The sequence below is a fragment of the Camelina sativa genome, chromosome 7, assembly GCF_030686135.1.
Source record: "Camelina sativa cultivar CO46 ecotype springtype chromosome 7, ASM3068613v1".
NCBI classification, from domain to species: domain Eukaryota; kingdom Viridiplantae; phylum Streptophyta; class Magnoliopsida; order Brassicales; family Brassicaceae; genus Camelina; species Camelina sativa.
Genome location: NC_141886.1, coordinates 16,354,417 through 16,379,976, shown reverse-complemented (window position 1 = coordinate 16,379,976; position 25,560 = coordinate 16,354,417). Strand labels below are relative to the sequence as shown.

The window sequence follows — 25,560 nt, the reverse complement described above, 5'->3', positions numbered from 1 at the left end:
TATCTATAAATATCTACACTTATGTTATATTTTCTATTGTAAAGAGTCTTGGTACTCAAGTCTAGAATATTCTCTTAGGGTTCTTGTGATTGTATATATATTCTTGTAAAGCTTAACGAGAAGAACAACTTTAACGCCTACCACTTTGTTACATCTCTTGACGCCTTGAGCGGATTCTTCGGGTTCGGTGTTTCCGTTTCTGGAATTTTAGCTGTGAGCTCAGCATGACGAAATATTCTAGTGTTGATGGTCGTAAACGGTTTATCAAACCAACCGGTTTACATAAACGAAATTGATAATAGTTAAGAAATCCAAGATTGAAATTAAAAAAGAGTAATAGTGCTACTTCACCCTTCATATATAAAGAATGTATAGAGCAGTAGAGAAACAAAAATTCAGTAAAATTGACTAAAGGATTTACTTTTTCAAGTGTTAAAAGTTTGATATCATGTGGGAAGAAGGATTTTCTTGGTCGTACTTGTAGGAAATATACGAAACACTCTAGCCATCCTCATTTTTAATTGGTCAATTAAAAAAAAAAATTTACTGGCCAACTTTTCCTTTTTATGTTATTATTATTCAGAGAAATATATGGAACGTATAAATATTAAAAAGTAATAACTATGCAACATTGACTCAGATTTTATAATCTTACCAATTTGTATTAACTATTAAGCATGTGTCCAATCATGTTCACATGTAGAAGTTTGCAAATGAGAAAAAATATTTCTGGGTAAAGTTTTCAGTTTAAAGAAAAACTTCATTAGATACATTATACATATATATATGGTCAACAAGTTACATGCAACAAGCTTTTCACTTCAAAGAAAGCTTCTTTGAAAATTCCCAGAAGAAAACTTGGACGCCAAACCTTCAGCCATACCCTCAGCATCAAGTTTCACCTTCTGTCTCCCGGCAGTGAGGTCGTTCTCACGGTCCCATGGCTTCCACGGATGTTTCCCCACCCACTCGTCCTTTTCGGTTTTCTCTTTCGATGAAGACAACTTCGTCTTCTTCTTCAGACGGCTTGAAGAAGAAGTCGACTCTTCTCTGTGCTTCTCTACCAGAGACTTTGCTCTTTTCTCTTTGTTATACTTGTCCACAAGCTCAGCATCCATGCTTCTTTTCATATTTTCCCCTTCGTTTGATGCTAGCGCACTCGCCTTGTTGTATGCTTCCAAGTAACTGATAAGAACACCAGAAGAGAACAAAAATAAGAACAAAGCTATGAAACTCCATAATTCCTACAATCGCAAAACAGAGAGATCTAATTTCTGAGAGGGCTCTTTACACTCAACCAAATGACCAAACCCTTAAAAATCAACTCCCCTTCAACAATCTGCAGAGACAGCCTTATAAATCCATCCCTAGCTAACTGTTCTTTTACCAACTCACAACAGCTACAATCCGCTGCATTCAGATCTAGGCTAGTTATAGTAGACCTATAGCTTAACTATGAGCAGCTGAACTTCTTCAAATAGAACCAATGTGATTTTTGCTTTTATTACAAAACAACCTCGTGAAATGTCGTTAACAAATGCTAGCGAAAGGTTGACAAAATTGGCGTTAACTTACTTCATCTTTGCTCTTTCAGCTTTGTCCATAGGAGTATCTGTCCAAGCTGTAGTGTCTCCGCGTCCTTCTCTAGCATTTCTGCTAAATGTTGTTGATTGTTGCACGGCCACCCCAACCTGCAGAAGAACCCGAGATACATATAAATTTTTACCCTAACCAATAGTTAAAAACCTTTTTCTACCAATGGGTAATTGTCGATCTCTCACCTTTCTTTCAGGAGGAAGGGTGGTCATCCACTCATCTCTTTTAGGTATAGGTTTAACCTCAGTTGCTGCCAGCAGCTCTGCATCACCTTCCATTGATATGCCTGAAAACCCAAGAAAAACAGCATTAAATTTTCATACCGTAATAAAGGCAAAGAGATTAGGGAGCTGCATAACACAGTGATTCCTCATCACCTTGAGATCTTCTCCATTGTGCTGCTTCTTGCATTGAACGTAATTCAGCCTGCAGAGCAAGAATACCGTGTCTTTGTAAGCCAGACATACAGATTTTATCCCAAAAGATTGCATAGATCAATCAGGCAGAATTACAAACCTTAAATGCCTCTTGTTCCTCCTTAAGTTTAATCTTGTCATCCATTGCTTTTCTCTGTAGACAGTGTCAGTAATACATTAGAGATATAAAACAAAGGGCAACAAAAGAGATGGTATTAAGGGAATATACATAAATAAATGTTGAGTGGCCACATGATTCAGTAAGTCTCTGAGAACATACAGAAAAACAACCAGACAGTAGATGATTCATTATCTCACCTTTTCTGGATCTTGTAATTCCTTGAAAGCTTTATTCAGTAAAATGAAAGCTTCCTGGGCTTGGGGATGAGAACATTTGTCTGGGTGAACAAGAAGAGACAGCTTCCAGTACCTACAAACCATAATTGTCTATATCAAATTATGCAACTGATTGCGTAAAATTGTGTAAAATGATTGAGCGCAGTTATTTAGTGACTAATAACCATTTTTCTTGATTCCAAAAGTGTAACAGAATCCATACCTCTTTTTCATATTATCAGCAGCCATATTGTGATTTACTCCTAAGACATCGTATGGACTATCAGGTTCAGCTTCCATAATCCGGGTCACCTGCTTACATAAGGAGTATAAGATGCTACTCTAACGAATTATCCATAAAATTTGAAAACAAAGAATTGTATCTATATTGCCAGAAGGAAAACTATGAACCTCTTCAAATCGCTCTGCCTCGTTAGATGATGCAACTTCAGCAACAACAGCTGGTGGAGCAGGTCCAATGAAATATTCTGAATCTTCTGCTAGCTCAGCTTCTCTGAGGTATATTAATAAATATTTATTAAACGGTTTAATAAACATAAAAAATAATTAAAAAAAAAAAGATAATCTTAGAGCTAATAATCAATTAAAAGTACCTAAGTTCAGCTTGAGCTTCTGTTAGCTTTGCTGCAGCAGCAAGTAACTCCGCGGATGGCATTGCAGGTCCAATCACCCTATAATCAAATTATAACACCATCATATTTTATCCTCTAGAGTCTAGACCCACATTAAGATCTAATAGGATAACTATTTAATATGAAGCACACTAGAAAGAACCACAAAGAGAAAGCGTGAATCACCTTTTCTTTGGACCAGCAACATCATCATCAGCTGAATTCGATCCTAAATCGTTCTCATCTGCCAAAACCTTTTCAGTCTTCTTTAATGGGACAGAATCATCACAGTTTTTCTCAACTTCTTCTTCTCCGCCTTTTATAAGATGCCCCACCAAATCTAAAGAAGGAGAAGCACCTGGTGGTAATAAAAAGACTCTATCACCACGTTCCTTAAGCTTCAAAGAAAGAAACAGCTTCTTCAACCGCTTCTTCAAAGCGCTCTCGGAAATACCCTTAATATCAACCGCTTGCCCATCATCTATCATTTTCAAAAGCTACAAAAAAAGGACATAAACTTAAAATATCAAAGCAAAACAAAAGACATTGGACGCATAGCACTAGCAATTATTCAGATTCACCATAAAATACTACTACTCATAACTAAATCTAGTTCGGGGAAAGACGTATCATTTTCACCAGCTACACAAAAAGGTCATGAAATTCGAAATCTCAGCACATACAGAGATATTGGACAATGATTTCAGGTTCACCTACTACTCATAAACGAAACCTATCCAGAGTAAAGAAGTATCACATTACCTGTTTCAAATCACTGCCAACATTAGGAAACTCCAAAAGCATCTCTTTTACCACAGTTTCAGGCTCATCCTGTGAACTCTCTTCATCAGAGATGGGATCATCAGAACCAGACTGTGACTCAGAATCAGACTCATAATCACGCTTCTTGCTCCTCCTCTTCTTCTTCATATCTCTCCTCTTTCTCTCCCTCCTCTCCATCTTCTTCCACTTTTTCTCCTTCTCCTTCTCTCTCTTCCTCCGCTTCTCTCTCTCATAACTTCCTCCGTCACTTTTCCGCCGCCCCCTTTGCTTCTCCCTCCGTTTTCTAGAAGACGAATCAGACTCGTCGGACGAGAAAGACGAAGACGACGATGCTGAAGATGGAGTATCGTCTTCCAAATCAGCATCTCTCTTCCTATGCTTACCCATTTTGTTTCGATCACCCTGAAATCAGATTTCAACCTATAAACCCCCAATCACAAAATTGAAACGAGAAAGTTAACTATTGACCTGTCTATTACCTTTCCTCTACTCTTCCGGCACCGTTGAGAACGAGAATTAACTTTTCCGGTGGAGAATTAACCTAGGATATGTGTACTCCGTCCTAACCGTATCTTTGTTCGTCTTTAGGTCTTCTGCTTGTGGAAAGAAGAGATGAGCTAAGATCGGCGACACAAGAAACTGCGTCGTTTAAACGAAAATGAAAATTAAACCCATTTATTTTGCATGTTATGGGCTATTTTTCAACGCTAAGCCCGTTTAGGCCCATAATAACATCCATATGAAGCGGTTTATAAATTACGATCGTTATAATTTTGGGATACTAGAAATAATTGAGTTTAGGAGCTTAGAAGTGTGACTATCGAATTGGGTTAATTATTATCCTGCTCCGACTCAGGACTACAAAAAAAAAGTTATTTCTATTAATTAATAATCTATAGAGGTTCCACTTATAAGCATGAAATCTACTTAACTTATTGATCAAATGAATTAAAATTTTTTGAAGATTGTCAAATGAATTATGTTGGATCAAAATCTCTACTTAACTTATTGATCAAATGAATTAAAATTTTTTGAAGATTGTCAAATGAATTATGTTGGATCAAAATCTCCCATTGTGCATGGAACTTTCACTAAGGATCCATAACTAAAGAAGGTGGCATATGTCTTCCGGATGTCAATACGGAAAATTTCAAAAAAAAACGCCAGCTATTTAATATTTTCCAGAAAAAACATGAATTTTTTTCGTTGCCCGAAAAATATATAGACTATTTTTAGTTGATGAAAAATACATTATCTTTTTTTAATTTTTTCTCCTCTCTGTTACGACCGTTAACGGCATTATGACAGTGTTACTATTTTTTGAAATGTTTTTTAGAAAAAAACACAAACTATTTTTTTGCCAGAAAAATACATTAACTTTTTTTTCTTTGCCTAAAAAATATATAATTTTCCATTTCTTATTTTTCCATTAAAAATGTTAGAGATCATAACTCATAATTTTCTCTGTTCTTTTGAACTTCATATAAGTTTTCACTACTATTTAGGATAACTAAATTCAAGAACAAAAATACACAATTAAATTAATCAACACTTAAACTCTAAAATTTCATGAGATCTACATCTTTGTAAATCAAATAAAGCCATTCTTCATCTTCACTTGGTGAAAACCACCATATCTCAGACGCAGATGGAGTAGGTGACAACAACAATGATCAGGTATTTGTTGACTCTATCACATGTGCAAATGGAGTATGAAAGGTATACAAAGGTCTATGAAGGTGGAGATCTCATGAAATTTTAGAATTTAAGTGTTACGTTGATGAAGTTTCAAATTTTGTAAAGTCGGTATAAATCCAAAAACAACACTAATTGAGAAATTTGGAATCGGTTAATCTAATTGTATATTTTTGTTCTTGAATTTAGTTATCGTAAATAGTAGTGAAAACTTGTATGAAGTTCAAGAGAGCAGAAAAAATTATGAGTTTTGATCTCTAACATTGTTAATGGAAAAATAAGAAATGGAAAATTATGTATTTTTCAGGCAAAGAAAAAAAAGTTCATGTATTATCAATGGAACCTAAAATAGGAGAAACCAGTATTGAAGTGGTCGAGTATAAAGAGCTTCGTGAGAGTTTGAGAATACGAGGTGAAAAACGGATAAGTTTGCAATCCGCAAATGGGCTTATGGAAGAATAATAAAAAAAGACCAAGTTGATTCAAAATCAAATGAGCTTCAATACTAAAGGAAGACTTACCAGCTACTAGTTATCATAATGCTAAGAATGTCCAAGGCCATGTATGTTAACACACCAAAACGATGTTTGTTCTCTCTCCAATAATGCAAAACATTCAATTGAGGATGACTTTTCATTTCTAATTTTTGTTCTTCTAAATACATACGCAAAGCCGACTTTCCGTCTTCCATATAATCTGGGACATCATCCAAATCAAACAAATCATGTATCATTATATTTTAAACATGTTAGAAACTTAAAACAGCTCATAAAGTGAGAGTACTTAAACTTACAAGAATAGAAACGACCCGACCCATTTTTTATAATAATAAGAATAATAGTAATTAACTAATTAACTAGTGGTCTCATACCCACTAGCCATCTAACCACAAACAATGAAACAGCGGAACATAACCAACAAAATACCATTAAACCAATAACCAATAGATCTTAAACCAATAACCAATAACCAATAATTCAAACCAACAGAGTCATAAAACATGAAACCAGCAACAGCTCAACTCGATGCTCTGTGACTGGCTCTATGCGAGTTTAGATCCTCAAGTTCAGAAGGTGATCTCCTTTGTTGACAATGCACAGGTTCTTTGGGACACCTTGCGTGTTCGATACTCTATTGGTAACGCTTCCCGTGTTCATCAATCAAATTAAGTCTTCCATCGCTCGTTGTGCTAAAGATGGACAAACCGTTGCTGACTATTTCGGGAAGCTCAAGGTGATGTGGGATGATCTCGACGATTTTGAGCCCCTTCTAGACTGCTGTTGTAGCTCTTTGTCGTGTCCTCAACGTCTCAAGCAACAAGTTCGTCGCGATCTTGTATTCATCAATTTATCATGGGTCTTGATGCTTCTCGGTTTGGTACTACGCGTACCAACATACTTAGTCGTCTTAACCGCGATACCGACATGACACTTGATCATGTTTATTTTGAAGTTATTGCGGAAGAACGACATCTCATTGTTGCACAATCTAAGGAAGAACGCATTGATGTTATTGGTTTTGCTGTTAAATCAGGTGTGAATGCTATTGCATCTTTTACTCGTCTAAATCAAGGACCATGTACTCATTGCGGCCGCACTAATCACTCGGTTGAGACATGCTTTGAACTTCATGGATTACCCGATTGGTGGATCGAGAAGCATGGTGATTCTCATGGTGGTTTCCATAACGAGTCTACTTGTGGTCGGGGTCGTGGTTCGTACAGAGGTCGCAGTCGTGGTCGTTTGTCTTCTTCTTCTTACCATGTTAATAATGCTCAAGCTCACGTCTCTCCTGCTGATGACCTCTCGGATATTCCCGGTGTGAGTAAAGAGACATTGTCTGTGATCGTGAACTTGTTGAAATCCGATCAATCAACTGGCAATGACAAACTTTCTGGTAAGTCTACCTGTGTTGAATTTTTACTTGACTCTGGAGCATCTCATCACATGACCGGTGATGATGAACTACTTGTGGAGATTCATGATATTCCTCGTAGCGTTATTGTTCTTCCCAATGGGAAGCACACATTCGCTACTAAAGAAGGGACAATGCTCCTTGGTGATCATGTCCAACTTAACCGTGTCCTCAATGTTCCCGATCTTTCTTGCACTCTCATCTCTTTGGCGCGACTTTTACGTGAACTATCTTGTTATGCTGTGTTCACTTATGCATTTTGTGCTATACAGGACCGCACTTCGAAGATGCTGATTGGCGCCGGTGAAGAGAGATGGAGTTTATCATTTTTGTGGGGCAGTTTCCACAAAGACTCATCATGTCACGACATCTACACAGTCTCTCTGACATGAGTGTTTGGGGCATCCGTCTTCGAAGATCCTTTCTAGTTTTTTTTCTACATATCCAGATCTTGCACCTCCCAGTAGTGATATTAATGGTTTTTGCGAAGTTTGTATTCAAGCTAAACAAACAAGATCAGTTTTTCCTCATAGTTCTAATAAAGCACAAAAGATTTTTTCTTTGATACATTGTGATGTGTGGGGTCATTAACAAACTTGCTTCTACTTGTGGAGCTCACTATTTTCTAACTATTGTGGATGATCATTCTCGGGCTGTATGGACTTATCTTCTCATAGCCAAAAGTGAAGTTGCCACTCATCTTAAGCAATTTGTAGCTATGGCTTCGCAATAGTTTGGTAAAAAGATAAAAGTTGTTCGTAGTGACAATGGTAGTGAGTTTATGAGTCTACACTCTTTCTTCAAGGATCATGGCATTCAACATCAAACCTCTTACGTATACACTCCTCAACAAAACGGTGGGGTTGAACGCAAACATCGCCACATCCTCAACATGGCGTGTTCTCTTCTCTTTCAGTTTGACTTACCCACTAAGTTTTAAGGTGAAAGTATCCTCACCGTTGCGTATCTAATCAATCGTAAACCTACTCCATTACTTAATGGTAAGACACCGTATGAGATTCTTCACTCTACTTCTCCCATGTATGCTCATCTTCGTGTGTTTGGCTGCTTGTGCTTTGCCAAACGTCATTCATCCCGTCATGATAAATTTGAAGAATGAGGACGCAAGTGTATCTCTATGGGTTATCCTCATACTCAAAAAGGCTGGTGAGTCTATGATATGGAGACTCACTATTTTTTTGTTTCCCGGGATTTTATCTTTAATGAGGACGTTTTTCCATTTGCAAAGGCGCAAGTATCCTCTTTGACGCCTCCTTCTCCGATTATGCCAGCTCTGGTTCTTGCTGATGACGAGCTTCTTAATGAGGTCACACCACCCGACGTCATAAACAGGAGGAGCATCGTATTGCCCTCTCCGGGTTCATCTCCTGCTCCAATTTCTCCTCCTTCTCCTGTTGATGAATCCACTGTTCCTCTTGATATTAATGTTGATGCTTCCGATGCAGAATCTGGTGATACTTCTGCGGGTTGTGATATTGGTACTGAACCGCTTGGTCGCGGTCATAGAAAACAACAGAGGTCTACTCGTCTTAAACTGTATGTTACTTACTCTGCACGTCATGATGAAACTCTCATCTCTCTCAAGCCTGCATCCTCTCCAACATCTTCAGGTACTTGTTTCTATCCTATAGCACACTATGTATCTTGTGACAGGTTTAGTTCTGCTCATCAGTGGTTTCTTGCGGCTGTCACTATGGTCGATGAACCTGTAACTTATAAGCAGGCTGTTCAAATCCTCGAATGGCGCGAAACTATACGCAGGGAGATTGACGCTTTAGAACTTAATGAGACATGGACACTTACACGTTTACCACCTGGTGTAAAAGCTCTCGGTTCGAAATGGGTGTATCATTTTAAATTTCACTCTGATGGTACACTTGAACGGTATAAGGCTCGATTGGTTGCTCTTGGTAACCATCAGAAAGAGGGTGTTGATTTTACGGATACATTTGCTCCTGTTGCTAAGCTACAAACGGTTCACACGTTGCTTGGAGTGGCTGCCGTTAAGAATTGGGAGCTTCACCAAATGGATGTGCATAATGCCTTCTTACATGGAGACCTCGACGAAGACATTTACATGAAACCACCTCCGGGGTTTCTTCCCGATGATCCTTCTCTTGTGTGTAAGCTTAAGAAGTCTATTTATGGTCTCCGCCAAGCTCCATGCTGCTGGTTTTCCAAGCTTTCTACCGCACTTCTTGACTATGGGTTTGTTCGTTCTCATAAAGACAACTCACTTTTCTCTTACACTCGCGGGTATGTTGTTCTTCATGTCCTTGTTTATGTGGATGACTGAATTGTCTCTGGTAATGACTCTACGCTCCTCTCGTCCTTTAAAGATTATTTGAGTCGTTGCTCCAAGATGAAAGACCTTGGTGCTATGAAGTATTTCCTTGGCATCGAAGTCGCTCGTGGACCTGACGGAATTTTTCTCTCTCAGCGGAAATACTTTCTTGATATGATTGATGAATGCGGTCTCACGGGTTCTCAGCCTGCTAATACTCCATTAGAGAAGAATCATAAATTGTTGTCATCTACGAGTAAACCTTTCTCCGCACCTGATCAATATCGTCGCCTTGTTGGGCGACTTGTGTACCTTACGCATACTCGTCCTGAGTTGAGCTATGCGGTGAACATTCTGGCCAGTTCATGCAAACTCCGCTTATGGATCATTGGGACTCTGCTCTGCATTTGGTTCGTTACTTAAAATCCTCGCTGGGCCAAGGAATTGTTCTCTCTTCTACTTCTCTTCTTCAGATTAATGCCTACTATGATTCGGACTATATTAAGTGTCCAACTACTCGTCGTTCTCTCACTGGTTATATTGTTATGCTTGGTGACTCTCCTCTCATTTGGAAGAATAAGAAATAATCACGTGTGTCTCTCTCCTCGGCTGAAGCTGAATATCAGGCTATGGCCATGACTTGTTGATAACTCTCTAATTCACATGTTTTTAGCATCCCTTTTTGTCCATATTTTGCATTATTCATACCCTTAACTTAGCATTTTTAGGTCATTAACTGTAGGAATTCACTTTTAGGCCATTTAGGGTGTTGCATTTTTGCATTTGCATAATTTGGATGAAAACAGGTGCTTAAGAGCCTAAAATGGGGAAAAACAAAGACAAACCCGAAGATGTACCCGAAGGAGCCATCGAGCTGGAAGAACGAGTCTGAACCCCAACACGATCAAGGAGGATCCAAGAGCATGAAGACCAACCCAAAGATCTACCCGAGGACTAACTCGACCTCATCCTCGTGTACCCCATCGAGTAGACCCTCGCGCAGGTCTGGAAAGCTAGGTCAAAGGGGTTTCCATATATAAATCCCTCCTCTCCTTCCTCGCAAACGAGCACGCCGCAGACCCTCAAACCAGAGAGCGAGAGCTTCTGTGAGAGAACTGAGCGACTCAAACACTTTTTCCTTTTGTTTTAGATTTTATTTCATAACTTTTTATCATTTCTTTAGATTTCTATCTTGTACTCTTATCCCTCTACTTTATCGTTTAATATAATGCAATTTTTGTTTATATTTGCTTTGATGTTTCCTGCTATGATTTCCGAATAGTGTAGTAAAGTTTCTAGGGATGGGATAGATGATTTTGTGTTCTTGATCGGTTAGGATGTCTTAGTTGATTGTATATGTTTAATAGATTTCCTTCTAGATTGGTGTTCTTAATGCTATCAACAAACCGAGAGGGTGAGATTAGATCTAAGGTGTTTTACCACTGAGAGGTGTAGATGAGATGCTTGAATCAACAAATGCTAGAGGTTTACTCACTTAGCCTAAGAGATTAGATGAGTAAGGGGTTTACTGACAATAATGAATCGGATCTTAATGCCTGTTTGGTCATGTTTCTCCAACGAGAGTTGGGTAGGGGAGTGATCAAGGTTGATTGTTTTTATCACAAGAGTGTTTTAACAAGATTTTAGAGACTCATTGTCTAGGAAATATTTGCTTGAGACATGTAAGACATTTGTACTGGTTAGGAATACTTAGGATTCGATTACCCCATCTTTAGAAGCTTTTGTATTTTAGTTGCTTGCATTTCTATTCATCACTCGATCCCTTACCCGAGCAGGTACACGATCACCTGCTTCGAGTAACCCCTCGAGTTGTTCATACCTTCTTTGCTTACTCGATCACCCCACCCGATCATGTACTCGAATGCTTGCATCGAGTGCTTAGGTCGTGTGGTTCCTTGTTTATATTCTTTTCTTTTATTATTTTAGGATTGTTAGACAAAACCCCATTATTGCTTGGCTTGACTTGCATTGTTCTGATTGCCTCCTTCCTGCTAGCATAAAAAAACCATTTGGACTGATAACCCTTTGTCCTACATCTGCATAGGGAATTGATATCCTGGGTGAAAAACCTGTTATCAATTTGGCGTCGTTGCCATTTGGTTGAATTTAATTTTGCTACGTTTAGGATTTCAGCACTTGCTAGATCAAGTTCTCTTATCTACGTTGGTTCGGAATCTTACTTGTTTGCTTTCGTTTTTGTTCGTTTTGCATTTCAAGTACAACTCGTGTACCTACCCGACCCGTCACTCGATCACCTGGATCGAGTTGACCCTCGTGTACACCCTCGGCCACCTACTTGTGCATGCAAACACGATCCAAAGGTAGCCGCAACTTGAGTCCATTCATCGACAACATCGACAAACCAAGGTTACTTCGTCAACAACAAGTTCCACAACCGCAACCACCCACAATTGAGGAGACAATGAACAATCAAGACGGTCCACCAGCTCCTCAAGCAAGGACCTACATAGGAGCAGGGGATGCTCCATCTACTCACACTTGAAGGAATGGCATTGTGCCACCTGCTGTCCATAACAACAATTTCGAGATCAAGAGTAGTCTCATCCAGATGATACAAAGCAACAAGTTTCATGGATTGCCAATGGAGGACCCATTGGATCATCTGGATGAATTTGATAGGCTCTGTAGCCTCACTAAGATCAATGGAGTTAGTGAGGATGGATTCAAACTCAGGCTTTTCCCATTCTCTTTGGGAGACAAAGCACACATATGGGAGAAATAACTCCCCAAGGAGTCCATCACTACTTGGGAAGCATGCAAGAAGGCATTCCTGGCCAAATTCTTCTCCAACTCCAGAATGGCAAGGCTGAGAAATGATATTTCCGGCTTTGTTCAGAAGAACAATGAAACGTTCAATGAAGCTTGGGAACGTTTCAAGGGATACACTACCCGATGTCCACATCACGGCTTCAGCAATGCTTCATTGCTGAGCACACTTTACAGAGGAGTGGTCCCCAAGATTCGGATGTTGCTGGACACCGCAAGCCATGGTAACTTCCTCAACAAGGATGTTGATGAAGGTTGGGACCCAGTGGAGAACTTGGCTTAATCTGATGGGCATTATAATGAGGAATACGATCGTATTGTGTGATCTACAGGAGAGGAAGATGCCAAGTACAAGAGGGACATGAAAGCCCTCAATGACAAGCTCGATAAGCTCCTCAACCAACAGCAGCATGTTCATGCAATATCAGAGGAAGAGCATTTTCTACAACAAGATGGGGAGACTGTACGGATAGAGGATGTTAACTACATCAACAACCAAGGAGGTTACAACAAAGGGTAAAACAACTACAAGCCGAAGCCAGGCTTGTCCTACCGAAACCGGATGCATAGCCCAATGCTTCCATCTAGTTCATCATCGGTGGAATTCATATCACTGATGCACACAGTCCAATCCAATCAGAAGACCGACACAATACACATTAATACAAGATTCGATGATCTCGCCTGCCGTATATCCGCCAACTTCAAAGAACTACATAACAAGTTTGATAAATTGGGATCTCAAATTCAAGTGCTCACAGATAACTCGGATTCCACCTCAAAAAGCCCTACGGAGTCTGCACTCGCAATAGCCCTACGGAGTCTGCACTCGCAATAGCCCTACGGAGTGGACGACAACTACCACCTCGAATGGCACCACTGAACATCACTGAGGACAGTAATGATTTAGATGGGGAGGATCTCCGTGAACCGGCCACTACTGCTGAACCACCAATCCACTCCCCAGAACAACCCGACCCTGCACCCGACCACACTACTCGAATAGATGATCAGATTGATACTCTGGTAACTCTGTCTCCTACAGGCAAACTGGGAGGAGAGAAACAGAAAGAAAGAAAATTCATCCCTCCACCCTACAAGCCACCATTGCCATTCCCTGGACGATTTCGCAAGGAACTTCTGGAGAAGTACAAGGCATTGTTCGAGAAACAAATGCAAGAACTCGAACTCCGCATGCCTCTAATGGACGCTTTCACTCTGATACCTCCTTACCAGGAATTCCTGAAGGACGCAATGATGGAGCGGATCAAGCAAGTACAAGGGATGGTCATACTCAATCATGAGTGCAGTGCCATACTCCAGAGGACTGTTGCACCTAAGAAGTTGAGCGACCCGGGATCGTTTACCTTACCTTGCTCGATCGGACCATTGAAGTTTGGAAGATACCTTTACGATTTGTGGGCATATGATAGCCTGATGCCACTAACTGTAGCCAAACGTCTTGGATTCGAGAAATTCAAGCCTACTGACGTCCAACTGGTTTTGGCAGATAGAGCTACGAGGTTGCCAAGCGGAGTTTTGGAAGACTTGCCGGTCAAGGTAGGGTCAGTAGATGTACCAACCGACTTCATGGTTTTGGAAATGGATGTGGAGCCAAGGGATCCGCTTATCTTAGGACAACCATTCTTAGCCACTGCAGGGGCAATGATTGATGTAAGAAATGGGAAGATCGATCTGAAGCTCGGGGAAGACCTCACTATGCAGTTTGACATTCGGGAAACTATGAAAAAACCTACAATAGCTGGTCGAACCTTCTGGATAGTGGAGTTAGACAAACTGCGGGAGGAGGCATTTGAGGAGATTGCAATCGGAGATTGCTTACAAACAGCACTGACAAATGATGGTAAGGAGGGATTTGTGCATCAAGAAACAGAGCTCTACAAGGAGCTGCTTGATACTTATCGAGAAGTCATCGAACCAGAACTAAGTGAGGACATGAGGGAAGCTGAAAGAGAGGGAGTGATGCTCGACAACAGAAGTTTGGACAAGTCAGTAGTCACCTCCTACGTCATGTCATGCAGTTTCTAAACACCAGCCCACCCGTACGCTAACACGATCGCCCCATGGAGTAGGATGATCGAGCACAACCTCGAGCAGCAACTCCAAACCACTGATGATTGTTTTGAGTCTAAAGCGTCTAAAGTGGTACTCAAATCTCTTCCATCTGGGCTAAGGTACGCTTAGGACCTAATTTAACCTATCCAGTGATCGTCAATTCTAGCCTGCCAGAAAAGGAATTGAAATTGCTTTGCACGCAATTAAGAAACTATAGGAGAGCAATAGGCTATACTCTAGATGATATCAAGGGTATATCCCCTGATCTCTGCACCCATCGGCTAAATCCGAACTTGAAAGAAATGGTGAAAAAGGAAATTCTGAAGTTGCTTGATGCTGGAGTTATCTACCCCATCTCTGATAGCACTTGGGTGTCTCCGGTGCACTGCGTCCCGAAGAAAGGAGGAATCACTGTCTTTAAAAACGAGAAAGACGAGCTAATTCCCACAAGGACAATAACCGATCATCGAATGTGTATTGACTATAGGAAGCTTAACGCGGCCTCGAGGAAAGATCATTTCCCCCTGCCTTTCATTGACCAGATGCTGGAATGACTCACTAACCACCCGTGTTATTGCTTCCTTGATGGGTATAGTGGATTTTTCCAAATACCCATACACCCTGCTAACCAGAAGAAAACGACATTCACTTGCCCTTATAGCACTTTTGCCTATAAGAGGATGCCTTTTGACCTGTACAACAATCCCGCGACTTTCCAAAGGTGCATGACATTCATCTTCTCGGATTTAATCGAAGAAATGTTGGAGGTTTTCATGGATGATTTTTCAGTATATGGAGCTTCTTTCTCGTCTTGTCTGTCAAACCTCTGCAAGGTGCTGAAAAGGTGTGAAGAAACCAACCTAGTGTTAAACTGGGAAAAGTGCCACTTTATGGTCTAGGAGGGAATAGTTTTAGGGCACAAGATCTCAGAAAAGGGTATAGAGGTCGACAAGGCTAAGATCGAGGTAATGGTTCAGCTGCAACCTCCTAAATCGGTGAGAGATGTCAGGAGCTTTTTAGGGCACGCAGGGTTCTACAGGCGATTCTTTAAAGACTTCTCTAAGATCGCACGACCGTTAACGCGGCTCCTTTACAAGGAAGCAAAGTTTATTGTCGACAAGGACTGTTTAGACGCCTTCAACAAGATAAAGGAGGCTTTGGTGAGTACGCCAATAGTTCAAGCACCTAATTGGGACTATCCCTTCGAGATTATGTGTGACACGTCAGATTATGCTGTGGGAGCAGTACTGGGTCAAAGGATAGATAAAAAGCTCCATGTGATCTACTACGCCAGTAGAACCATGGACGATGCCCAGACGAGGTATGTGAAAACTGAAAAGGAGCTCCTTGCTGTGGTTTTCGCGTTCGAGAAGTTCAGAAGCTACTTAGTCGGTTCGAAGGTGATTGTCTACACGGACCATGCTGCTCTGCGGTACATTTACTCAAAAAAGGACACCAAACCTAGGCTCCTCAGATGGATCCTTCTTCTGCAAGAATTTGACATAGAGGTCCTGGATAAAAAAGGAATTGAAAACTGGGTAGCAGACCATCTGTCCTGAATGAGAATCGAAGATCCACTCCCAATAGATGACTCAATGCCCGAAGAAAGACTGATGCACATCGCCTTCTTGGAAGAAATGAGCCACACGATCGGACACATGATAGCTTACTCGACCCCCGAATCAACCAGGTCGATCGAGTTGATGGCAATCGAGTCGGCTGAGCTACCATGGTACTCAGATTTCGTGAACTACATGGTGTGCGGGAAAGTTCCTAAGGACTATGACGCTCATAGAAAGAAGAAGTTCTTCAGGGATGTCAACAACTACTACTGGGATGAACCTTATCTTTACAAAAAAGGGACGGATGGCCTGTTCAGACGGTGTATAGCAGAGGAGGAAGTCCGAGGAGTATTAGAGCATTGTCATGGGTCCGCCTATGGAGGACATTTTGCCACCTTCAAAACAGTCCAAAAGATACTCCAAGCTGGTCTTTGGTAGCCAACCATGTTCAAGGACGCACAGCTCTTCATAGCAAAATGTGATTCGTGCGAGAAGATGGATAACATAGGTCGAAGAAATGAAATGCCTCAGCAGCCAATCTTAGAAGTCGAAGTTTTCGATGTCTGGGGAATAGATTTCATGGGACCTTTCAACCCACCCTCGAATGGAAACATGTACATCGTAGTGGCAGTCGACTATGTCTCGAAATGGGTAGAAGCAATCGCCAGCCCGACAAATGATCACAAGGTCGTAATGAAGATGTTCAAAAACATCATTTTCCCAAGATTTGGAATCCCAAGAGTAGTGATCAGTGATGGAGGAACCCACTTCATTAACAGGGTTTTTGATGGCTTGTTGAGAAAGCACGGAGTCAAGCATAAAGTCGCAACAGCTTATCACCCACAAAACAATGGACAAGTGGAAGTAATCAACAAAGAGATCAAAGCGATATTAGCCAGAATCGTGGGAATCACAAAAAAGGATTGGGAATTCAAGCCAGATGATGTGTTATGGTCTTACATGACCCCTTATAAAACACCGATTGGGCGGACCCCTTTCCAGCTTCTTTACGGAAAAAACGGTCACCTTCCGGTCGAGGTTGAATACAAAGCAATGTGGGCGACCAAGCTGCTGAATTTAGACATAAAGACTGCTCAAGAGAAGAGAGCAATGGATCTCCACGAACTCGATGAGATACGGCTGGAGGCTTATGATAATTCGAGGATCTACAATGAAAGAACCAAAGCTTTTCATGACAAGAAGATCCGACACAAAGATTTGAAAGCTGGAGACAAAGTCCTTTTGTTCAACTCAAAGCTTTGGCTATTCCCTGGGAAGCTCAAGTCAAGATGGTCAGGACCCTTCAAAATTAAAGAGGTTCTGCCCTATGGAGCAGTGACTTTGCTAGGTAAGGATGAGACTGAATTTATTGTGAATGGGCAGAGAGTGAAGAAATACATGGCAAATGAGAGCACAGAGGTGGGATTATCTCTGCGTCTCGTCGATGCCGCGCCAGTCTGAGATGAACTGAAAGTCAAGCTTAGAGACTATAAACAACCTCACTTGGGAGGAAATCCCAAAGGCAGGTTTGTAAATATAATTTACATTTTAAAGTCTTTTCTCTCTTAAGTCCTTTTGCCCTACCCGATGAGCTACGCGATACCCCCCTCGATCAACCCCTAGGATGCTGGTTCGAGTAAGTCGTCCGTGCATATCATCGAGCTCTCTGACGAGCAAACACCGGCACCTGCTGAAGACGGAGACGACCCTGGCTACACGTTGGCGAGTATGGAGGCTGCTGCAACCTCCTTCTTCACCAACCCATGAGGTACCACTTTCATCCAATCTTTGTAAATAACATTGCATTTAGTTTATTTCATTTTGTGTGATTTTTGGATTCTTTTTCCAACTTTTATTTACACAGAGACTGTGTAATTTAAGTTTGGGGGAGGGTCCAGAATATTTTTAACTTTGTGTTTTATTTTCTTAATTTTCTTATTTCAAATCTTTGCATGCTAGTTTTATTCATTTGAGGCCGCATCTATGTGCATTGAAAAACCCAAAAAAAAAAAAAATTGAAAATTTTTTTAAAAAAAAATAATAATAAAAAGAGTGTTCATGTAGTTGCATTTACATATTAGGATTGAGTCTAATTTGTTTCATATAGGATTTTTGCATATGCATCTTAGGGGACAATGATTAAAACTACTTTGTTTAAAATCAAATCTTAGGATTGAAGTTATAGCACTTAGTCACAGTTCATTGTTGCTAGATCAATCTTTGGAAAAAAAATGAAAAATCTTTGCTTAGAACCTTGTGTCTTTTAAATGCTTCCTCCACTTGCTTGAACATTGGAACATCTCTATATTATTGGACTTAATTTGAACTTAAATTGTCTTGCTTATGGAATTTGAATACTTGCTCATGGTAACTCTAAATTCGGGTTAGCACTCCATTTCACCAATCTTTTTCGTTTAACCCGATTTGTTTGTCCTACCCATGAACCCAAACCTTTCTTTCAAACCTTGTTGTGAATTGTTGAGTCAGACCTTTTTCATTGTGCTATAGGTTGTGAAACCTTGAGAGTATTGAGAACGACAAAGAACTGCCTTTTGATTTAGCTAAGTTAGAATTTGAACTAGCTAATAGATTTGGTTTTGAAAGATAGGTGGTTAGTATGTTTATTTGGGGTTGGGTTGAGGAATAGAAAAAAAAGAAGTCTCTAAGGTTATAATCAATTAGCTCTAAGTCTCTAAGTAAAAAAAAAAAAATGATCTTGCTATAGTCTCCTAGAAAAAAAGAAAAAAATATATATATATACATATTAGGCGTTTAGCAAAAAAAAAAAAAAAAAAAAAAAAAAAAAAAAAGGGAAGAGAGTTAGAAGTTTAAAGTTTAAACCTTAGGGAGTAAAAAAAAAAGAGAGTTAAAATCAAGGATGTGGGTAGTGTAATTCTAGGGGGTTTGATATAAAAAAAAAGAAAGTGAATGAGAAAAGGGTAGATTATCAAGAGTTAAGCTTTATATGCCCAAATTGATCTCAATCTTAGATAGTTTTCACAACTGTCTAGCATTCTTTCTTTTGAGAGAAAACTACCCAAAGAATTTGCTTGAAACCACCTTACTAAAAATCCTTGCCCTTGAAACCGATTGAGCTTGATTCACCTTCCATTTGCAAGAATTCGCCAAACACTTAATTGAATGTGAAAGAAATGTTCTCTACTTTAAGTTGGAGGTTGAACTAGATTGATGCATGGTAATAAGCATAGAAAAATATTTGTAAGTATGTTGATTGATTTTATCACCATTAAACTATCTTTAAGGACTATAGCTTGAATCCTTCGCTTAGTATATAAAGGTTATGAGTCCCCATTTTCAAACCGCACTCTCCTACTTCCTTGCTAGAAGACTAGCAAGATTTAAGTTTGGGGGTCTGATAACTCTCTAATTTACATGTTTTTAGCACCCTTTTTGTCCGTATTTTGCATTATTCATACCCTTAACTTAGCATTTTTAGGTCATTAATTGTAGGAATTCACTTTTAGGCCATTTAGGGTGTTGCATTTTTGCATTTGCATATTTTGGATGAAAACAGGCCCTTAAGAGCCTAAAATGGGGAAAAACAAAGACAAACCTGAAGATGTACCCGAAGGAGCCATCGAGCTAGAAGAAAGAATCCGAACCCCAACACAATCAAGGAGGATCCAAGAGCATGAAGACCAACCCGAAGATCTACCCGAGGACTAACTCGACCTCATCCTCGTGTACCCCATCGAGTAGACCCTTGGGCAGGTCTGGGAAGCTAGGTCAAAGGGGTTTCCATATATAAATCCCTCCTCTCCTTCCTCGCAAACGAGCACGCCGCAGACCCTCAAACCAGAGAGCGAGAGCTTCTGTGAGAGAACTGAGCGACTCAAACACTTTTTCCTTTTGTTTTAGATTTTATTTCATAACTTTTTATCATTTCTTTAGATTTCTATCTTGTACTCTTATCCCTCTACTTTATCGTTTAATATAATGCAATTTTTGTTTATATTTGCTTTGATGTTTCCTGCTATGATTTCCGAATAGTGTAGTAAAGTTTCTAGGGATGGGATAGATGATTTTGTGTTCTTGATCGGTTAGGATGTCTTAGTTGATTGTATATGTTTAATAGATTTCCTTCTAGATTGGTGTTCTTAATGCTATCAACAAACCGAGAGGGTGAGATTAGATCTAAGGTGTTTTACCACTGAGAGGTGTAGATGAGATGCTTGAATCAACAAATGCTAGAGGTTTACTCACTTAGCCTAAGAGATTAGATGAGTAAGGGGTTTACTGACAATAATGAATCGGATCTTAATGCCTGTTTGGTCATGTTTCTCCAACGAGAGTTGGGTAGGGGAGTGATCAAGGTTGATTGTTTTTATCACAAGAGTGTTTTAACAAGATTTTAGAGACTCATTGTCTAGGAAATATTTGCTTGAGACATGTAAGACATTTGTACTGGTTAGGAATACTTAGGATTCGATTACCCCATCTTTAGAAGCTTTTGTATTTTAGTTGCTTGCATTTCTATTCATCACTCGATCCCTTACCCGAGCAGGTACACGATCACCTGCTTCGAGTAACCCCTCGAGTTGTTCATACCTTCTTTGCTTACTCGATCACCCCACCCGATCATGTACTCGAATGCTTGCATCGAGTGCTTAGGTCGTGTGGTTTCTTGTTTAAATTCTTTTTTTTTATTATTTTAGGATTGTTAGACGAAACCCCATTATTGCTTGGCTTGACTTGCATTGTTCTGATTGCATCCTTCTTGCTAACATAAACAACCATTTGGATTGATAACCTTTTGTACTACAACTGCATAGGAAATTTATACCTTGGATAAAAAATAGTTGAGAGCATGTTAGAATAAAGGATAGTTTCCTATTGTTTAGCTATTATATATTATGTCAATATTCTCTACTTGGGGATCACGTCTATTGTACCTATATATATCTTATGTTTATCAATATTACACACAGACTTTTCTGGGTTTTACAGAGCACATATGCCTTATTTTGTTTATAGTCAAAGTTCTACCATCTCCCATTTAATGATCTTCTACTTTTTGCCAATTTTGTTTATATATAATATTTGAGTTTTCTCTAACTTTCTTTCACAACCTTTCCATAATATTTCGGTCAAACATTATATTTCCTTTGTCAGTCAAACATTTCAGTGTGCTTAATGCGTTTCCTTTTCTCTTATTTACATCAGTGTACTATTTATAGTAAAATTATTGTTTCTAGAATTAAGAACTCATAAAATGTCTACAAGAGTTAGGATGCCTCTTGTAATGGTTTTCTTACATCTTTTGTTTTCAGCAACCCCAATTCATTCAGATCAAAATGTTGTGCCTCTCAAAACCTTCAAGGTTAGCTTTAAAATATAACCAAATTTTTTTTCCGATATACTTAATTAGTTTAACATCATCATATTTTATAGTCTAATATGGTTTATGGACTCAGCTTAACTTCATTTATAATCTTAATCATTATTTGTTATTAGCAGATAAGTGAAAATGTAACATATGATTGCATTAACATTTATAAGCAGCCAGGACTTGATCATCCCTTGCTCAAAGATCATACAATTCAGGTGCATAAATGTTTCATAATGCATCTCATACGCACATTTTATTATGATATAAATGATATTGAATTTGAATATATTATTTATTTTTTGAAAAGCTGAAACCATCAGTTTCAAAACCTGAATTGAAGAATCAAACTGGCAACAATAAAACATATAAGAGAAAAATGGGATGTCCAGATGGAACTGTTCTTATATTGAGAAATTCAAAAGAATACATCAACAACACAAAACTTTACACCGAGAAATATTTCCATCCACTTACAGGTGATAGTCATGGAACACATGTAAGAATAATTTTCTCTTAATTCCTTAGATCTAATAACATTTTACATGCTTATTTCAGATGTTAATAAAAATGTTATTGTAACCCACTTTTGGTAGATTGCCGGAGTAAGATCACGTGATGGTCCATATCGTGGTGTAGAAGGTTGGTTTAGTTTACATAACTATAACATTGGAAGAGATCAAGCTTCATATACTCAAATATATATAGGCAGTGGATTGAATAACCAAGTTAATTTTATCCTATAGGCAGTGGATTGAATAACCAAGTTAATTTTATCCAAGCAGGTTGGATGGTAAATCTTATACTTAATTAATTTGTTGTTTTTTAAAATCTATTTAGAAAACTTTAGATAGTCTTAAAGTATAGTAATTGTTTATAGATAAACCCAAGTGTATTTGGCGAGACTAATCATTGGTCATACGGATTTTGGAAGGTGTCTGCACATGTAAAAAATTATTTTTGTTTCCATATATATGTTGAACCCCTTAAATCAAATTACACAAATATAAAATATTTTATTAATAGAGTAAAGATGGAAAAGGATGTTACAATACGGCATGTCCTGGGTTTGTTCAAATATCACAGGAGGTACCAATAGCACAACCCTTGGACCAACCAGGGGAAGATGTATTGCATTACTCTATCCATCAAGTATTTATCTATTTTTTAAATACTTCTTCCATTCTTTTTTTTCAATAATTTTTATCTGCTTTTTTTTGTTTCGTTTTTAACATATTATGAAAAAAATCAATTTGTCTGATATTTTGTATTCTTGAAATTTTGTATCATTTGTGTTACCAGTTAAATTGTTTATAGTCTGGTATCCAATGAAGTTTCTTAACATTGAAAAATGTTATCGAAAATCTGTAATATTTTAGATTTTTTTTAAAAAAAGTTAGATATGCTATAAAAAAAAAGAACCAATGCAATTTTTAAATTATCTTGTCATTCCCAATTAGTTGTGGAGGATTGAATCTTGAAATTAATGATCGATGTATTGACTAACCTCCTATGTCTAAAAATTTACCATTTAAAAAAATTATATTAGAACATAATTTCATAATCAAACTTTTCTAATTAAAATTTTTGATTTGTTTTCTCTCTCATTCAAAGGATAAACGAACAGGAAATTGGTGGATTACAAAATTGATACCAAAAGTACCTAACATAGATATTGGATATTGGCCAAAAGAGTTATTTGATCTCATGGATACTGGTGCAAATATGGTTGGAGTTGGAGGTGCAGTTCAGGCTTCTCGTCAGGGTTCAAGCCCTCTGATGGGTAATGGTAAATTCCCGGATGGAGGCACTAGAGATTCAGCATTGTTTGCAGATGTTAAAGTCGTGAATTCCAACTATGAACATCGTAGAATTGATTATTTTCCTCTAGAGACGTTGTTAGATAGTCCAAAATTTTACTGGTTACGAATTGGTAAAGTAAAAATACTTGGTTTCTTTTTCACTTATGGTGGTCCGGGAGGAAACTCTTGTTACAATGTTAGTTCATCAACTATCGTTTACTCAGATTAATTTCCCAAGTTTAAATGACTACATAAACTGAAACCTTAAAAAAACCAATGTTAAATAAAAAAAATGTATAAATTAACATTGTAATATAGCGGCAACCCTTGCAAATTAGTTTCTCAAGTTTGCTTTGACAACGCAAAATTGGGTTCAGAAAATTTGCAAACGTGAAAGTTGAGATTTTGTTTTCATCTTTTTTTTTGGGGTAATTTACTCAAATGTTATCCAAATTAGGTAATATTACGAGAATCTACAAACAAAGATTTTATTACTAAAATATTTCGGATATTTTCAAAATACCCAGCGTGCCCTTGTTTTATGTTACCGGAAAAAACGTAATTACAAAAATGACATTGCCACGTCAGACGCCATGTCAAAAACGCTGACGTGTAACAATAACTCAGTCATAACGCATTACAAAGGTATGTTACGGCTGAGTTATAGGTATATTCCGGCTGTGTTATGGAAAAAAACATTTGAGTAAGAGCGGACGGTTGAGTTAGAGCATAACTCAGTCAAGTGTTACGGCTGACTTATCAAAATCTCGCTGACTTATCAAAATCTGGCTGAGTTAGAGCATAATTCAGCCAAGCGTTACGGCTGACTTATCAAAATCTGGCTGAGTTACGCTCTAACTCAGCCGCCCTTACGGCTGAGTTTTCACCCGATGGTTGAGTTGTTTAAATTTTGGCTGAGTTATCACTACAACACGGCTGAGTTACCATTTTCCGACTTGCTGAGTTATTGTACAACTCAGCTGTGATAGGCTGACTTATCGTACAACTCAGCCGTTATAGGCTGACTTATCGTACAACTCAGCCGTGATGGGCTGACTTATCGTACAACTCAGCCATTCGATGGCTGACTTAGTAGCAAAATATTAATTACTAGAATGTTATTCAGTTACGGCTGACTTATTAAACGATACGGCTGAGTTACATATTTTCAGTTGATGAAGCGGCTGAATTTGGCAGCAATTTTTTTTTGCTTTTTAATTACTGTAATGTTTTTCATGTTGTGACTGAGTTATAATTTGTTTGATGGCTGAGTTTTATATAGACTGAGTTATCAATTGTTTGATGGCTGACTTGCCACGTCGGACGCAGCATCCATGTCAGCATTCCATATCATCTTTTTTTTTTCCTCCGGAAATACGAAACTTCGTTCAACTCTTGTTCTTCAACTGGTAAATAAGTGAACTATTTATCTTCTTCTTCACTTTTTTCTTATACTTCTTCTTCACTTTTCTTCTTCACCTAGTTCTTTCTACTTCTTCTTCACCTTGTTCTTCATTTTCTTTCATGGATCCAGTTCCGGTACTAATCGTTTCTGATAATTGGGTAAAGAAACAGAGATATGTATTTAACACCGACGATAGAGGGTGTATAGTTGTGCAGATAGATGGTGGCACAACACACGACAAGCTTGTGGAGCTTGTTCTTGAAGACTACGGATTGGACGCGTTTAGCCATGAGCTAAAGTTGAGCTACATGTTCTCGAACAAGGCACTGAAACTAATGGCGCATGATACTCTACCAGTTTTTGTCTCCAATGATCGACAGTTGCAATGTTTTTTGGAGCTATGGAAAACCAATCAGCTACGTCTCTGTGTAGAGTTTTCGGCGAAAGAGTCTACAGAAACTAGTGGAGCTAGAGGAAGTATGATTAGGCCAAGCAGTGAATCGAAATTAGAATCTACATACGAAGTGTACGATGGGGGATTTGAAGGCACTTGTTTTGATTATGGTAAGATCGTTGACAAAGAAAACGAAAAAGAAGAAGAAGTTGTCGAAGTAGCATCTGACGAAGAAGAAGACGATGAATTTTCAAGCCGATTTGATTTTTTCGACAACTCCGATATATCAGCCATTAAGGATTTATAAATCACTATAACTCAGCCGTCACATGAATCGACGAGACCTTTCGTTTTCCCGTAAATATTATAACTCAGCCGTAAAGTCATATATATCATTCATTTACTTTCAAATTGTTTCTTGTGATAACTCAACCATAACTCACTATAACTCAGCCGTCACATGACCTTTCGTTTTCCCGTAAATATTAT

General features: G+C 38.7%; 2 protein-coding genes and 1 non-coding gene across 3 annotated transcripts; 1 reads left to right on the top strand and 2 right to left on the bottom strand.

Moving 5' to 3' along the window:
* Nucleotides 1-641: 641 nt before the first annotated feature.
* Nucleotides 642-4,423, bottom strand: LOC104701124 (uncharacterized). Its single transcript, XM_087458770.1, has 12 exons — nucleotides 4,243-4,423; nucleotides 3,743-4,165; nucleotides 3,167-3,477; nucleotides 2,963-3,040; nucleotides 2,760-2,862; nucleotides 2,572-2,660; nucleotides 2,331-2,442; nucleotides 2,113-2,166; nucleotides 1,974-2,022; nucleotides 1,782-1,882; nucleotides 1,576-1,691; nucleotides 642-1,185 (listed from the first exon to the last, which is right to left on the bottom strand). The coding sequence occupies exons 2-12, from the start codon at nucleotides 4,148-4,150 to the stop codon at nucleotides 822-824; spliced, it is 1,785 nt and encodes a 594-aa protein (XP_087314896.1). The 5' UTR covers nucleotides 4,151-4,165; nucleotides 4,243-4,423; the 3' UTR covers nucleotides 642-821.
* Nucleotides 4,424-12,522: 8,099 nt separating this feature from the next.
* On the bottom strand, nucleotides 12,523-12,629 carry LOC147941303 (small nucleolar RNA R71). Its single transcript, XR_015563058.1, has one exon. It is a non-coding gene; the product is annotated as a small nucleolar RNA R71 (small nucleolar RNA).
* An 8,727-nt stretch (nucleotides 12,630-21,356) lies between these two features.
* On the top strand, nucleotides 21,357-23,501 carry LOC104704610 (protein neprosin-like). Its single transcript, XM_019227476.2, has 8 exons — nucleotides 21,357-21,464; nucleotides 21,602-21,688; nucleotides 21,781-21,969; nucleotides 22,067-22,178; nucleotides 22,217-22,263; nucleotides 22,351-22,404; nucleotides 22,497-22,622; nucleotides 23,085-23,501. Exons 1-8 carry the CDS (start codon nucleotides 21,357-21,359, stop codon nucleotides 23,499-23,501), a joined length of 1,140 nt encoding a protein of 379 aa, XP_019083021.1.
* Nucleotides 23,502-25,560: the final 2,059 nt, after the last annotated feature.

What these genes read in the sequence shown, in the direction of transcription:
- LOC104704610 (XM_019227476.2), top strand. Translation starts at nt 21,357, where the DNA reads ATGTCTACAAGAGTTAGGATGCCTCTTGTAATGGTTTTCTTACATCTT. An exon ending in GGTCATACGGATTTTGGAAG is followed by an intron (nt 22,405 to 22,496) that starts GTGTCTGCACAT and finishes TTTTATTAATAG; the next exon opens with AGTAAAGATGGAAAAGGATG. An exon ending in TGCATTACTCTATCCATCAA is followed by an intron (nt 22,623 to 23,084) that starts GTATTTATCTAT and finishes TCTCATTCAAAG; the next exon opens with GATAAACGAACAGGAAATTG.
- LOC104701124 (XM_087458770.1), bottom strand. Translation starts at nt 4,150, where the DNA reads ATGGGTAAGCATAGGAAGAGAGATGCTGATTTGGAAGACGATACTCCA. An exon ending in GTTGCTGGTCCAAAGAAAAG is followed by an intron (nt 3,041 to 3,166) that starts GTGATTCACGCT and finishes ATTTGATTATAG; the next exon opens with GGTGATTGGACCTGCAATGC. An exon ending in AGGCAGAGCGATTTGAAGAG is followed by an intron (nt 2,661 to 2,759) that starts GTTCATAGTTTT and finishes TTATGTAAGCAG; the next exon opens with GTGACCCGGATTATGGAAGC.